This window comes from Heliangelus exortis, chromosome 1 (genome assembly GCF_036169615.1).
Source record: "Heliangelus exortis chromosome 1, bHelExo1.hap1, whole genome shotgun sequence".
In the NCBI taxonomy this organism is placed as follows: domain Eukaryota; kingdom Metazoa; phylum Chordata; class Aves; order Apodiformes; family Trochilidae; genus Heliangelus; species Heliangelus exortis.
In genome coordinates this window covers 41,368,322-41,385,252 of record NC_092422.1, presented here as the reverse complement: position 1 = coordinate 41,385,252, position 16,931 = coordinate 41,368,322, and the positions used below count along the sequence as shown (strand labels likewise).

Genomic DNA, 16,931 nt, shown 5'->3' with positions numbered 1-16,931 from the left:
AGCAGCTTTAGATTGGATGTTAGGAAAAAGTTCTTTATCATGAGGGGAGTAGAAAAGCAGAAGAGGTGCCCAGGGAGGTAGTTGAGGCCTCATCCTTGGAGATATTCAAGGTGAGGCTTGATGAGGCTCTGAGCAACCTGATCTAGTTGAGGATATTCCTGCTTACTACAGGGGGATAGGACTGCATGACCTCTAGAGGTCCCTTCCAACCCTAATTATTTTATAATTCTATGAATTGCTTCCAAGGTCTCCCTCATTCTTTCCAACAGCAGACTAGCAGAGCTACAAGAAAATATTGCTACATGAAATTATTAGCTAAATGCAATGGAGGAATTACCAGCAGCATCCTCCAATGAGGAGAGGAAAATCAGTCTCTTCTGGTAATTCAGGAATAGCTTGCCAAATTGCAGCAAGACTCCACTGCTCCTTGACAGGAAAGCAACAACCATAAAGTACAGCTGAAAAGAATGGGATGGAAATGCCTTCACCCTTTGGCTCACAGATAACATACATGGGAGATAACCTTGAACATTATCATCATGTTTAGTTGCCAGATGGCAAACAATTGACCACATAAGCCACACAACTGAAAGGGTTTTTTTGTTTCATTTTCTTGCTGCACAGCATTAAACAGGGGGAGAAGGCCACAAAAAATAGCTAGATTGTTCTTAACATATTATCCTCTCTGCACTTGAGTGCAGACACTCAGTAAGTTACATTTTTAGCCCAATTAATCTGCTAGAGTATGTATTTTAATATAAATTTAATAAAAGTCCCTTCTGTAGATGATTTTTTTAGCAAGTGAAGGTACAAAGACACTTAACAGTCTTCATCATCAAGGAAATACACCTATGGTAGAGTAGTAAAGTGTACTAGTTTTATAAGATACTCAAAAATAGCTTATACTGCAGTGTAAGTTATGCAAGCTTCATCTTTAATATCATAAATCAGTACCAACAAAAACAGCTCATGATATAACAAATCAGCCATCTGTTTGACGATAATTTATAGGAAGACACTGATTCAGAACACCACAACAGTCAGGTATTTATTGCTCAAAAGATGGACATGAATTTCTCTGCCACATGGCATTTAAAGCTCTTCATGTGGAAAACAGCACATTGAGTCCCTATAGAAGTACACACCCCAACTTTTTTTCAGGTAGGAAAGAATCTGTGGAAGCTTTTGCAAGGGGAAGAAATCCAGAAATGTTGCATGAATTCTGGACAGAATGTCAAGTATGTAATTATTTGTACTATTATTAAAAGTAACACAGTTATTACTTATTCCCTGAAGGAAAAACACTAACAGACACAGAATAGGAACATAGGTTAATACATTTGAACTTTTTTTAATAGTAAAGTTACCAACAATAAACTGTTTCAAAAAGAAAAGCCACCAGAAAAAGGAATAATATATAAAAAGCACAGAGGTATCATTCTTTGCACAGAGGAAAACCAAACTCCTGTCAAAAGCACTCTCAAATCCCTTCTTTAAGTATTGAAATTTTAACATTGAAGAATGCTAATAGCACAGAAATCAGCAGATTGGATGTGAAGTAAACAGCTCTTTTAAAATATATTTTAAAATGCAAATTTAAATTCATTCTCTGCTGACTTGCAATGTGTAAAATCTCAGACACTAATTTTGAGTACTGTACCAGTTCCCCTCAGAAATATGTTCAGTAACACGCTCATGATTCCAGAGCAACTTAGAAAAAGAAAAACTGGTTTGAAATTCTTCTTTCTTCAAAAAGACTTATTTTTCTAATTTTGGCTTGCAGAGAGAATCCTGTGTTTCACAGGTACAACTAAACCACGCTAAAGTGCTTTCATAAGTTGAAGACTAGCTAGGGAGCACCACCAATGGTAAGAAAGCTTTAGTCAAACTAAAAAGTAACTCTATGAAAAATTAAATATAGCCATCCAATGAACACCATATCACAGTATTTACTCTTAAATAATTCATTTTATCACAGGTACAAGGATTAGAATGGACTACAAAAACTATATCCAGCTTATCTTATACTCTTGTCTTTATCCTTCTATCTTGCTGTGTTGACCATCACATAAAAAAAAGAGGCACATGCTTTCAAGTCCTGGCTATAAACTATCTGCTATATCCTTCTCCACCAAGAAAAGCACAAAGAAATTCCTTCTAATAATTACCTACTAATTATTTTCCATACATAAGGATGAGGGCATTACAAACTTTAATAAGCAAATGCATGGAAACTTCTACAGCTACCTTTTGTAATACCATTACAGTCTAACCTCTTATAACCTGCCCTCTACTTGAAAGAGTGCACTCTTTGAGACTGACCTGGTGTTGCTGTTTGTTTTGGGAGTTGCCTGGCAGAAGTGTCTGAGCAATGGAGAATGAAAGCAGCAAGCAACTGTCTTCACCAGGTATCCTAAATTAGCTGGAGAGTTATCAGAAGACTGTTCCAAACAACAGCCACGATGGCACACGGATCATCTACAGCCAAGGAACTAGGAACAGAGAATATGCTACTCCCTCCTCATTTACAGTGAAAGCAGATTCTAGAATATTTTACAGAGAAAGTTAAACCTTAACGTGCTTGTTTTGAAACCGAGAAGTCTTCATAATTAAAAATATGGCATTAACAAAGAAGTCACAGTACCAAGAGCTGCAGTAATGTGAAGTAATTAGCTGTAATACTCTCACAGGGGAAGGTAAAATCCCCACATTTAGTAGTTTTCTTCCACTGTTTCCACTGCTTCTCATTTCAACTTAAAAGGAGTTCAGTCTCTCCTACAGCTACAGATGCACAAATAATGGGAGCATGTTTCATTAAATGTTGTATGCCAAACCCCACATGCAATTAAGCTTGATCAAACAGTTTATAGCAGATTGAATGTATTTGCTTTTCTGACAAAAATTCTTCAAACAAAGGCTCCTTCTTAAAGTAAGGTACGCATGCCTTTGGTACGTGTCCATGAAAAAGATTCCTTCCTCAGTAGATAAAAGCAAACTTCTCTCACTCTGCTGACTGATCAGACAGCAATACACCATTCCCACATGATGGAAACCACACAAACACATTCCCGGGCAACAGGAGACACCACCTCCCCCCCTTCCCCATCTCCCCTGAACCAGAATTAAGCCAATACAGAAACTTTTCCATACAGGCTCCTCTTGGACCCCCAAAAAGTGCCAAAAATCTGTAGGTACAGAAATGCAAACCATACTGCCACATTAAATATTGTACTTCAAAGTGAGGCAACACATTTCAGTGATGCTGACGATAAGTCGCAATGCTTCTCAAATAACAGGGACCAGCTGAGATCTATTTCTCCATCATAGTTAATAAAAAAGAAATAAAGAGCTTGTTTTGGGGTTTGTTTTGTTTTGTTTTACATTAGCTTTGAATCAAACTTTGCTGCAATTTATTTTGTTCTGGCTATACTGTCCTACTAAAAAGTTCTGTAGAGTACACAGTAATATAGGCAGAGCCCAGGTTAGATGGCTACACCAATCTCTTGTGGAAAGGGAAAGACTGGTGAGGGAGAAAGCTGTGATGTGAGGTTACTCCATCAGGACACAGACAAAGCTGCCTGCAACACATGCTCCTGATGCACTGTGGTGGGACACAGCTCTGGGTCAGTGCTTGCAGTATTAGCAGAAGAGGCTCCAGTTCCCCCGGCTCCCATATTAAGCCAACCCAGCACACTTACTTATTGTGCAGGCCTACCTCTGATCAAGTAAAATGAAGGGAAGATTTGTACTATCTGAACCTGGGGACTCCTTTCCTCTTCATAGACTACACTACCTAAGAAAAAGCATTCACTCTTTCATTACCTATTTCTACATGAGAATTATCACTTCCATGCTCATACTTGAGCTACTTGAGGGAACCAAGACTGTCTTCTTCTCATATGTTGTTACATTCAGTTTGTATTTGTATTTATATAATTTTTCCAGCCATTGAACTTTTTCACTGTAAAATCCACCCTTTGGGAAAAGATTTCTAAAAAAGACTGAAAAAAAAAAAAAGTGAACTTATTTCATATACTAAGTTCATTCTTAAAATTAGTATTTCTTCTCTCAACCCTATTTCAATTAAAATTTAATTCTGTGAAAATTTCACAACTGCTCAGATTAAGCTCCAGTTTGAGAAAGGATTCTGAATCCTTCTTGGATTCAGATTCTTCTTGGTTTTTACCTTGCCCAGCTAAGCCTGCCTTCTCTGCCTTTTTCAACTGCAATGCCCCACAAAGTAAATACACTTTCTGACAAAATCAAGAAGCACCACTCATTCAGTCCAACTTTTCTGCTGATAAAATTGACTCTATTCAATAAAGGAAGAAGTTTTGTCATGCAACTTTAGCAGATACCTAACAAGGCACAAGCATGGAGCACCTGCCTCAGTTCGTGCTTGTTTGTGGTTTTGTTTTTTGAGGCTCTGAACCAGCAGAGTCTTCCAAAGTGGTGCTGGGAAGCCATGTCACAATCTGGATGTGTCTTTGCGAGAGCAGTTGTGTGCACTCATTGCTGATGCCATACCCAAGCAAGCAGAACTTGGGCATACTTGCTTGGGTATCACAGTTGGTGCCATCAGTCCATGTATTCGTGATTTTAAATCCTATCTGATCAATGAGAAAGAATATTGAACAGAAAACAGAAGTAATTTACAAATGCAGCCACATCATTTTGGTGATGACCACAACCCCAGACTCATTACACCACCTCTGCCTGGAGGTATTCAAGGCCAGGCTGGATGAGATCTTTGAGCAACCTTGTCTAGATGAGACATGTCCCTACCCATGGCAGGGAGGTTGGAGTAAATGATCTCTAAGGTCCCTTCCAACCTAAGTCATTCTGTGATTCTATGATAACTGGAGATTCCTCTATAGACTATTTAATAACTTTAAAAACTATCCTGTTGAATAAATTGATAAATAATTCAAACAGTATTAGAGAAGACTAAAATAAGGAATTTGGTCACAACTAGGAGGAAGGGAAAGGGAGATGGAGAGGGGAGACAAAAAGTTTATAAAAGTATCCTTCTGCAAGAGAGACTTTTTCCTTTTGAAGGAATAAAAGCATCACAGTGAAATGGCAAATACTTGTAAATCACCATTACTGAAGGACTTTTGTATGATTTTTCAACAGCAGTTACCAGTCAATACAAGAGGAAAGCTCAGATTTCAAAGAATGAAGTGTTCTGCACAGAGAAAGTGAGTGTTTTAAAGGACGAGCATAGCAGAGGAGTATCATTACTGATGCATTTTATTCTACATTTATTCAATCTGGGTGGGTGTGCCTTCTGCATCACCATCTGATGTGTGATCTCACAGTTATATTACCTATGCCAAAATCAGTAACAAACCTCTTAAATTAACTGATCTTTTTAGAGCAAAAAGTAGGTTTTCAGTAAATGATGCTGAATATGGTATATGCAAATTCATGTGCCAACTTCTTTCAGGAGAATTTTAGATTTTATCACTTATTATTCATGTGAAGCTTTTCCTAGATTTTCAAATGACTTGATGAAAAGCCTTCAGATGTTAAATTCCTAAGAATTCATACCAGTGTCCATGATTACACAACCTGGTCACATACAGAAATAGTCAAATAATGGTCTAAATTAAGAGACTGCCCCTGATTTTAATTCATCTTTTCAGATACCTCAGCACATAATGTTCTACAATTGCTGCTGCTTAACAGTGGTAGATTGTTTGATTGATTTAGCAAACCAAATTAATTGCTTCCCTAAAAGTTGTCTGATGTTTTTTCCCTAGTTTCACTTCTCAGAGGAGATTATCATAAATCTACAGAAGTTAAAAGCAACTTTCATTGGATGTGACCTTTTCAGAACCACACACAGGAATGTTCACAGAGGGTCTATCTATCCCACCAGCCCATCCTCCTCTGGATCCTCAAGTGCCTGCCCAAGAAAAACCAAATTGAGCCAACAAGAGTCCCTCAGGGACTTCTCAAGGTAGATGTGGTTCTCCTGCATTAAGTAACCCTTCAGAGATTTCTTTTCTGTGAACTTCTCCACTAGTCCTGAACTCAAGTATGCTTTTATCATCCACAGCATGTGTTGACAAGAAAGTACACTGCCCTTTCATTTGGTTCACTGATTATCTGGATAACGTGGGACACAGCAGCGTGTTGAACCACTTCATCCATGCCATTTTTGCTAGGGTTTTTTTTTGGTTACTTTTTTTAAAGCTTGCTGCTTTTCTAGTGTTTAACTAAACTTGCAGCAGAAGCTATTCCTACTTTTGGTCAGAGAAGTACCATGAAGATTAAGTTTTTCTGGTTTCATAGATCTGACTTTGGAGGACTTCAAGGAAGTGAAGAGGGAATGTTAGGGAAGGGAAAGTGATCCAAGCCTAAAGCTTCAGATAGTATTTACAACACCAGTAAACACCAGATTACTTGCAGCAGCACAGTAATGTGCCATTGTTTTTCCTGTTCCTAGTACTTCTTAAAACTGCTTGGGTTTTGTTTCCATGTGTTTTATTGAGTTTTTTGGGGGAGGGGAGAGGGTGTTCTTTCTTTGCTTTGGGTATTTTTCCATTGGTGTCCCTGTTTTTTTCTTAAACTGACAATAAATACTGAATAGATGACTTCAAAAACCTCTCACAAAACTCCTAACCCTACTACCTCGGGCCTGAGCACTATCAGCTGTTACAGAACTCATCATTTTATATAAAAAAATTAAAATTGTTCTGATCTTAATGTTCTCACTTAAGTAACCCAGGTTTTCTTCTCTGTCATACACAAAAAGATCCCACACTTCCAAAAAAATTAATCCACAAGCCACTACTAAAAGCTGTTTACTATAGTAGTTAAATCTCAACAGATCAGGATTAGTTTATGGAACTGTGCACTAATTCCCTAACTACACAGATCTGTGATGTAAATACATCACATCTTCAAGTCAAACCATACATAAATATACTGTACCTTCTGTTAACTCAGGCATTTTTAGCTAGTGCTTTACCAAGTGCATCCCTCACCCCAGAAAATTGTCACAGCTGAAAGCATGTTACAAACATCAGGTCAGAGAGTTAAAAGGAATATATTATTGCACCATAAATCTGACAGGCATATTTCAGCATTTATTCACAGGGCACAAGTGGCTGCCTGTAATTTAATAGCCTTCGCAAAAGCAGAAGTATTTTGAACTTAGCCTCCCTTTCCCCGCCCCAGTTAAATATTTTATCATATAACACACTGGAATCCACGTCAGTTGATGGGTATCTGTACATACTGGGTTCAAAGGTGTGTACGTGTTTACATTTGCAGCTCATTTTTTCTAAAAAGGAAAGGAAAGAGAAAATATCATTTGCATTAGTCAACCTTTTCACTCCAGTCCCAGCAATCAGCTGCTGCAGCCTTCAAGATTTTTCTCTCTAAGTCAGCTTTTGATACCTGTGCTCCCTCCCTTAGCAGAGGAGAGTGCAAGGAGGGTGCTGGAGTGGTGCTGCTGGGAGGACTGGCTCTGCAGGAACCTCACGACATTCAAAGAGGACAAAGTCCTAGTTCTGCCCCTGGGATGGACCTGACTCCTGTGATAGCAGAGCAGGGTGGGAACCCAGGCCTGGGGGTCCCCTCTGGGCTGAATGTCAGCCAGCAGCAGATCCCAGCAACATGGGCTGACAGCAACTGGTGCTATCAAAAATGAAATGAGAAGAAAAGGGTCCTTCAGCACTCATTATATCATGTCTATAATGCTGCCATATCCAGTTTGGTGCTCCCCAATATAGAAAAGACATTGGTAAACTGGAGCAAGCCACCGGGATGGTAGGGGCTGGAGATCCTGAGCTTAACCCTCCAGCTTGATCTCCAGCTGGTTTTTCTTTTGCTGTTCTTTTGTTTGGGTTTTGGGTTTTTTTCCCCTTTTGTTTCTTAAAGACATCAGATCCCTATCATGTAAAAGAAACAAGAAAAGATCATGCCTCTGTGTGTGGTTAAGCTTGGCTGCTTACCACATGGTAAGCTACGATTTCATTTAACTGGTTTCAGTGACATGACAGAAATAACCCTGCAACTCTCTTGACATGCACTTTATAACAATACTTGAATTTATTATTGCATTATCAATTCCATTTGGTAGTACTCACAGCAGAAAACCAATTAATGGCACTTTGAAGGACACTGTGAGAGCTGCAATTAAGTAGTAATAACAGTTAAGAGTTGAAATCTCTGAAAGTGGTGTAACAAAAGAATTAATCACAGTGCAGGAATAGAAAAGGCCACAACTTGGGTTTTGTATGAAGTAGGATCCAGAGCTTCCAATATACTGTCCAAACTCCTGTATCCCTGGAAAGTTCAAAAAGTCAGTTTCTTTCCAGTATTTAAATATAGGAGGTCTCTTCCTATTGAGTTAATAAAACTTCAGCAATTTACCAATAAAATACAATTCAAATTAATAGGATAGTGAACTTTTATAGATGATCTGTATAATTGAATCTCAGGTAACACCAAGATTGTTTTTTGAAGTCCTTCAACTTCCAATCTCAGACATAAACACTTTTTTTTCTATGGAAAAAAAATCACCATGAATAAATGCAGATTCTCTCTTTCCCTTCTTCTGTACCTCACTGCTATTCATCTGAATTGCTTTCCTTGCTCTACTGCATTGTTTTATAAACTGCATTTAATCCTGGGAATTTAGGGTATCGATGTGCATACTTAAAGAAAGGACAGGTGCCTGAAGTTTAGATGGATTCCCATGGGAATCCTAAATTTTTGGGACACTTCTCTTAACTCAAAGCAAAAGAGCTTTAAAAAAGTATTACAAAGACTTTTAGTACTCCCCCCCAAGTTATTCCAGAGAAACTTTTAAATTTAATAGGATAAAAAAATGAGATATTTGAGTCAGCCAACATCTTTCAGCAGAAAGCTACTGTAACCACCTTCAGGAAATCATTGCATTTTGTAGCATAACTATTTAAATTCCAATATAAAACTATAGATCTCTGTCAAAAGGGATACCTGACTGTTCTCAATAAAAACTAATAAACACACTAATGTAATTTTTTTCCAACTTTCTTCAGACTCCTCTTGTACACTTGCAAGTTCAGACATACAGCTTCAGAAACTTTGCATTCTTAAAGCAGAATCATCTTACCAAATAGAAAAATTGTAAAAATCAAACACTATCAAGAGTTTAATGCCATACAGCAAGTGTAAATTATTAACTGTTAGATTACTCAGCAGAAAAAATGAGCAATCTCAAACATTTATCTTAATGCCCAGAAACTTCAGAGATAAACCAGAAAGATTACAATAGCACCACACCCAACAGTTTGTAGACTTTACACTGAAGACATGGAGGTAAATTTCTTGCAGGTATGGTCCAAAGTCTAAACATATTTTATTACCTACAGCAGTTTTACTGGAATGATTTAACTCTTATGCAAATTAATGACATAACAGTGAATCTTTTACACTAACAGTTTCACAAGACTGATAATATACTTTCTAATTTTTATTTTCTTTACCTCTGCATAACTGTCATCAGCATGAATAAAGTTAGCATGCAATATGCATGATCTTGAAATTAGTCATATCCTAAACAAAACAAATACAGCAATTCCAATGTTCAGAATGCAGCAGTGCCAAGGAAGATGTAAATATTACCCATATGTATGAAAATGTCCATAGCAAAAAGAAAATTTCCATACTTACAAAGTCATAGGAACATTTCTAGAGTCACTCTGAAGTGAGAGTGCTGCACTTTTCCATTTCAAGGGATGTGTCACTAGGAAACTCAGTTACCACAATAAAAGCCTATTACAACCACATGTGTAAGAAATACTACTTCCCTGGATATAAGGGAAAAAAAAGTAGCATTCATTGTTCTAATTACATTTTGGTTACATGGTTTGAATTTCAGCTTTCAAAACCCACAAAATGCTGTCTTCTATTCCTTTCAATTCAACTTGAATGTAAAGATAGTTTCTTAGACATTCATAGCCAAGCCTTTGGGGTGATTGACTCTTCAATCACAAAGGTATAAGCTGGAGACACTAAGCAGGCATAAGTTTTGGGTTAACTACTTTCATGCAAGAAGCACTAAAGCACTTGGCTTTTATCCCATCCACAACTTTCTATTCTACACAAAATAAAAAGGCAGGAAAGGGTGGTTCTGTGTTGTGTGTTCTGGGTGTTCTGTTCTGTTTTTCTGTTTTCGAAGCCAAATTAGAAGTAGGATTTTCAACTCATTAAAATGCATGTTTCTTGGAAAAAATCAATATGGTGAATTCTGGTTCAGCTCTGTCATACACACTTATTATGAGCATGAAATTCTTGAGCAATAAAAAGTTTCAAGAAGATACAGTAACTTTGCAAATGCCTTAGTTGTGAAAGAGGACCTAATTATGAATTGAGTATTACCAACAGCAAATACCAGTTCTCACTCTCTTTTCAGTGTTTTCTATGCAGTTTTCCTATTGCTTTTTTCAGTGATCTATTTGTCAGTAGTAACATTCACCACACAAGACAGAAATTTCACTTTGCCTTCATTGACCCTGAAGAAGAAACCATCCCCAGCAGGAAACAGGAAACCCAGCATATTCCCCAGGACTAGACAGGAAGAACATGAAAGTCGTGAGAAACTGTCAATTTAAACAAAATGAGTTCTGAAAAAAATAATCTTTTTCCTAATTAGAAACCAAAGTTTACAATTATTTTCCTACCACATGAAGAAGGGGAAGCTGTTATAGGACTGAAGGTAGCACTGGAAGAAGTGATGTCTGCATCCAGCTCCTCTGCTACATTCAGGAAGCCTATTGTATCTGCATATTTTGTTCCTGCATCCCAAAAGACCAGTGAGGCAATTTCATTACCAAAAGGAGGAGGTGTTATTGCTATCTGAATTACAGGATAAAGGTAGGTACTATAGAATGCTTTGTATTTATCTTATCTTGGTGCTAAAAAGGCTTTATTTTTGACTGCTCCTAAAAGGAGATAGTTGTTTAGTATGAGACAATAGCTGGGATATAGCAGAGAGTGATTCTGTACATATTTTAAAAATAGTTTATGTTGGTATGATCAATGTAACTGTTTATTGCTATTTAATCATAAGATAACCCCATGAAACATATCCTGCTCCTGATGGGTGAAGAGCTGCAGAATGCATCACTTACTTAGCAACTACTCCATTTTATAAAGCTTTATTTTAAATGCATCTAATTTCTGATCAGCTTCTTTGGGGTATTTTAAATTCAGAAAAGTATTACTGCTGAACTGAAATAGAGAGCTGTCTCAAAAACTCAGCTTCTGAAATGCTTGAACACAAGGGTGAATATGACAGATACCAGTTGTTACTTCTCTCAGTTGGCTCTAGTTATATAGAGCTTTGTGCTACAGAAAGCCCAACATTCCAGCATTTTAGGGTTGATTTTTTGCTTTAGGAAATTATGCAAAATAATTGAGCTAAAGGAGCATTAAATTGGTAAGTTAAAACTACCCACAAAATAGAAATACCAGGGCTAGACTGAAATCTTGTAATCTCGTGTATGTGTTCAATACCACTTCAGCAAGGCTTCTGACAGCGTTTTCTGTTTGCTTTGTAAGATTTACACTTCAAGTAGTGTACAGGATAGATGCTGAATACAAGAAAAAGTTCAAATCAGCAATAAAGTTGAAGCCTTTATCCAAATACCAAGTTTCACAACATAAACCAGGAATAATAATATTAATAGAAATTTTTAAAACATTAATTTCATATTTTATTGAAGCATGAAGGTAACATAGCACAAATTCTACTTCAGGACTTGAGTTCATGGTAGCTTTAAAAAAAGCCTGCTATTTACAATTAAGGCAGTGAATTGTTTCATAATTTATTTGTTTAGTTTAATATTTGCATACATTAAGCCACCATTGATTTTATTTATTATTAGAATTTAACGGGATCCTTCATTTTAAAGAATTTTTTTTCAGATGGCAGATGGACAAGACAAATCGATCTGATCAGTCTGACTGTTCATGTTTCCTCTTTTAAAATTAATAATTGGGGTAACAAATAATATCAGAATTGGAACTCTCTGCTTCTAACTCCATGGCATGGTTTTACTAAGAACCCCTCCACAGCTGGGAACAACTGGGTGTGTCACCTCTAAAGAGCTGGGTAAGGAAGTGCTTCAACATTTTAAAATAGTAACTGCGTTGACAACCGGGAGTCACTGAGTTCATATTACAGTCTTACTTTGATAGAACTAAAAAAGAATCAAATGAAATATTAAGAGAGTCTTTCATTAGTATTTTTTTTTAAAAAGCAAGCTGCTGGGCTTTTTTAAGAAAAATCACATCTTGCCTTCTTCTCTGATTAAAAATAATAAAATCCCAGGCTAAAAATATCAACTATATTGAAAGAAAAGGAGAGAGATAGATACGCATTTACACAAATAACTAGCCAGAAAACAAGAAGATATGCATATAAGTGCTGGACACAGTTTGTGAGGAATAAATCCATCTGGATAATCTTTATTTGAACACGACATATTGCTGTACTGTACCACTGAGCAGTAACTTCTGGCTTACAGAAAAGACTGAACTATAAATCTCAGACATTAATCTCCACTCCCATTTTCACTGGCAGGAAAGAAACCATCCATGCCAGTATATTTTTCCACATCACCCTACAACTAATCTCATTGCTGATCTGGCAAAGCATAAAGCTTGCAAGGCTTTGAACAGCAACCAGTAACTTTAACCAGCCCTCTTCACACAAACTTCTAAACAATAAAATTTTAAGAAACTTTTTCTTTGCAAAAAGGATAATCACATAATCACTTGGAACCCAGAGTCTGGATATGTAAGCAGATTTTTGCCTCTCCTGCCCCAGATACTAGTAGTAATTACAGAGGGTTTCACATCATGCCTATGCATCATCTCAGTTGCAGTAAAAAAACCAAAACAAACAAACAAACAAACAAAAAAAACCAACAAAACAAAACCAAAAAACAAACAAAAAAACCCCCCAACAAAATACAAGTGAAAGTTGCAACCTCATTACTAGATTAGAAAGATATTTCTTAGTACAACTTCTGGCAAACCCTGGGTAACAGAGGGGCTTAACCTTAACTCAGGTGACACAAGAACATTACACCATGAACAAATAAAGACTTTGGTGTATATTAATGGCTTGACATCATTATTGATGAGACAGAAAGATAGGGAGCTACCAGTACAGGTACAGTGAAAGGCAGCAAACACATTCAGAAAGGTATGAGAAGAAAGTAACTTTTCCTACTGGCAAGGGAGCTTGCCAGGTGGGTCAGGACAGGGGTCTGAGATGTCAACAGCCTGAGGGTTCATGGCTTCCCAGAAGGTGAGAAGGAAGAGTTGTCACACACAGCAGCCAGGCAGCAAAGAGAGGAGGAACAAAGGGAACACCCTCTCCATCATCCTCAGGGAGAGCCATTCCTCTGCAGGACCTCCCCAGCACCACAGGCACCAGGAGCAATTTGACAAGTCTACAGAAGGTCAAGTGTGGCAGAGACAGCGATGCAACCTCCCAGCTAGTGTCAGAGACTGGTTTTGCTCTGACATAACATCTCTCCATGTCCTCCTTCACAAAAGCAGCAGACCCACCATTTCAACGGTACCTTCCTCTTAACTGTTTTCTGTGTAAGAGGAAACTCGGGCATTTTCTTACACCCAGCAGTACATCCATGTATCCTACCAGCACACTGTTCCCAGACAACCCAGCCTGAAAAGCTGACTGTTTAAGCAACAGTTTATTTAATCTATTTTGGGCAGATAAAAAGCACGCACTAGCAGTGGTGCAAGAGCAGAACATGGCAATACTGCCAAGGTGTCAAAATACACGCTGCTTCAGGCACATGTTAATGTTATCCTGTACAAACTATCACAGCTGGTTTAAGATGTGGGCAATTAGCCTCAGGTAATGGTGGCAAGATGAATTTGCTTAGGAACGTTAGAAAGCCAAACATTGTATGTTTTTTATATATATACACACACATATATATATATATACATAAAATAAAATATTTTTCCTTTTTTTTTTTACTTTTACTCATTTTTAGTCATTATTTACTTTTAATTCTGAGTCCAGTGTTAATAGAGAATAATGTGAAAGCAATACATGAAACAATATCCCTTCTCTGAGGCCTGGCAGCTTACAACTTTTGAAGAAGTTTGCAATTCTGTTTGAACATAATGATTTATTTTTTTTTTAATTCTATTGAATATTAATAATAATAAATAAAAAGTAGATCAGATAAAGTTCCTGAGCAGACAACATTTCTCTCTCTGGAAACCCTCTGAAGACCAGCTTGCCCTCTGGGTAATCAAGTAATGCATAGTTAATTTTTCAATGGAGAGAGTGATCTTCATATGACTTATTTCCTTCACTTGGAATAAAACTTCCCTCCTGTCCCTCCCCAAACTTCTAAACATGTCAAAATGAGCTAGCATAGTTAGCTTACCACGTTAAAGCGTACTCAGATACAGAAGTTTTGAATTACTCTGTAAACATTTTACACACAGTGTGGGGCTGTCATACGATACGTAATGTGTGGAAAATCAAACTTCTATTGAAAGAAATTAAAAAAGCATGGCTATACTGCTGGCAGCTTTTTTCACTTTAACCCAGACTCCTTGCATTGCTGCCTATAAGAAAAGCTCAACAGCTAAAGCTGGGGTTTTGAAAAAGACTAATTAATCCATTGCTGAATAGACATGAGGTAAAACCCCTGTTGCCTTCTATGACGACTTCAAATTCCAGCCTTACTCTCTGCTGCCCAAGCCGGGAAGAGAAATTGCAGAGCTGAAAAGACCCAAAGAAAGCCCAGCTACAGACCCATTGGATAAATTTCACATCTGACCTCCCCTGGGCACAGCAGTTAACACGGGGACAAGTTGGACAGCATACCTTGCACAACAGTTTGCTAACTCAATCTCCCCAGGGTTTCACCTTGTCACTATTGACTCTGCTGAAGACCAGCTCCTGGCAGCCTCTAACCCTTCCCAGCTATACCCTTGGAGCAAACCTCCAAAGTTAACCTCAGCAAGGGTTTTGTGGATAATTATAGCGTGGCAGAGTTTACCAACCCTCCAGCTTCTGGCACGACTTAGGAACCAGCAGGGAGAATTCCCCCTTAGGAACCAGGGGGAACCAGCCCCCTGGAAAGACACCAAGTCCCTAAACATCACGTTAGTGAGAAATTACATTCCAGGTATGAGTCAAAGATTGGAAAATGCATCCATCTCAAGTATCTGACCTCAAAACAGCTTGAACTTTCATTCTGAAACCAGGCAGAGAGCATGTCAACACGCTACCACCCGATCCACCTACAGCAGAGTTCGTTCTAATTAAAGCAGTTGTGTGTCATGTCACTGAATTTTTTCCCTTGTATTTACAGAAGGATTGCTGCCTCCTATTCCTCTTTGATAAAACTGATAATTTAAGACAGGAATCTATTCTTAAGATTTGACCCAACAGGTTACCAGCAAAACTTACTCAAGATTCTCTTTCTTTTTTGGAGACTCAACAATAAATTCACCCAACACAATAAAACTAGCTAATACTGTGACAAAGCAAGATGCCCCAAGATGATATTTTTCCACGACACATTTACCTTAAAACTGTTAAGTGTCTATATACTAAAGCTCTACCTGACTCTCTCAGAAGCTAGTAATAAATCTCATGTTAGGAGAGACCGCAGTCCTGAAATTTGAGAATCCACAAATTACATTTCAGAACCAAACCACTGCTAGTTCACAGGAAAACTCTTTTCTCTGTAAACCTGGCAAATACCTTCTGTGCCGTTTGGTACTTTGTATTTACTCACACTCCAGCACACACACAAACCTTGACAGGAGACATGACATTTGGTGTCAAACGATTAAAATTCAGAGTGACAAGACCAGTGGTCCTTTAGGAACACAGCATCCAAGCCTCTGAGCCATTCAGGTAAGTATATCAGAAGTACCACATCAGCCTGTGAGAGTCTACACCAGTAATGTCAAGAGATGCTTTGGATAGCACTTAACAGTTAATTTTCCTGCAAGTTTAAAATAACCTGAATAGTTTCTGTCTTTTATATTAAACGTTATAAATATTCATTAATAATTAGCTTGGCTTGTAAGGCACAATACTACTTCATATTTAAAATGAAATTTGTACAAATCTTATCTACCAGCCTTAACAATGCTTAAGCCCTCACCACAGTATTCAGAACTGCTCATACCAGATTAAAAGAAAAATTTTCCATAGGCAAACATTTAATAAGAAAACAAAAGCTGCCTGTGAAATAGCTTAGAGGTAGAAGGGGAGGAAAAAAAAGAAAACCACAAAACTCACTTGACTGTAACTCGATTGGATAAATCCTGAAGATCTCCCGGGTGAAAAAGCTGAGCTTCTTTCAGTCCAATATTTTCACACGCTTTCAGAAAAACATTTATATTATCCTGCGAAGAGAAGTAGAAAGCAGTTGCTTGGTTAAAAGCACTAAGCAGGTTTTGCAAGATGATTAGTGTGAGCCTCTAAATGTCAAAGTCCAGCTCACGGAACTAATACTGAAAAAGCAGTCTTCTGGCTCATAAGCACAGGTTGTTTCTCATGCACACAGGCAGGCTGGTTTGTGATCTTGGTGACTGAGGGTACGTTAAAGATTACCTGGCATAAGGCAGTGGTGAGCCAGTAGGCAGCAATCTCCACTTTGATGTCAGTTCTGCTCAGCAAACAAACGCCCTCTGCCTAGCTTTGCACGACAAGCCTCACCTCTTGCCTTTAAAAATAACTCCAGCTACTGACATTCACCACCCAGAAACTCTTGGCAGGGGAGGAAGAAGAGGAGGGACGCGCCGTTTCTATGCTCACAGACCGAGCAGGGAATACTGCACCTGGAGTCTGGGTTTGGTTGCTGAGCAAAGCTCCGGAGAGACAGAAACCAAACCGTATTCAGCTCTGCTGCTTC

The 16,931-nt window shown here is 38.0% G+C and overlaps 1 protein-coding gene across 25 annotated transcripts in view; it reads right to left on the bottom strand.

Annotated features, from left to right (window-relative positions):
• The window catches only part of LMO7 (LIM domain 7), a 134,830-nt gene that overhangs the window by 59,170 nt on the left and 58,729 nt on the right, over positions 1–16,931 (bottom strand). For 24 of the 25 annotated variants that reach the window (XM_071741042.1, XM_071741065.1, XM_071740845.1 and 21 more), the window contains exon 4: positions 16,316–16,422. In XM_071741042.1, coding sequence (XP_071597143.1) covers positions 16,316–16,422 — 107 coding nt within the window. Of the gene's footprint in view, positions 1–16,315; positions 16,423–16,630; positions 16,918–16,931 lie in introns of those variants that run through there. The other variant, XM_071741007.1, reaches the window with a different exon arrangement.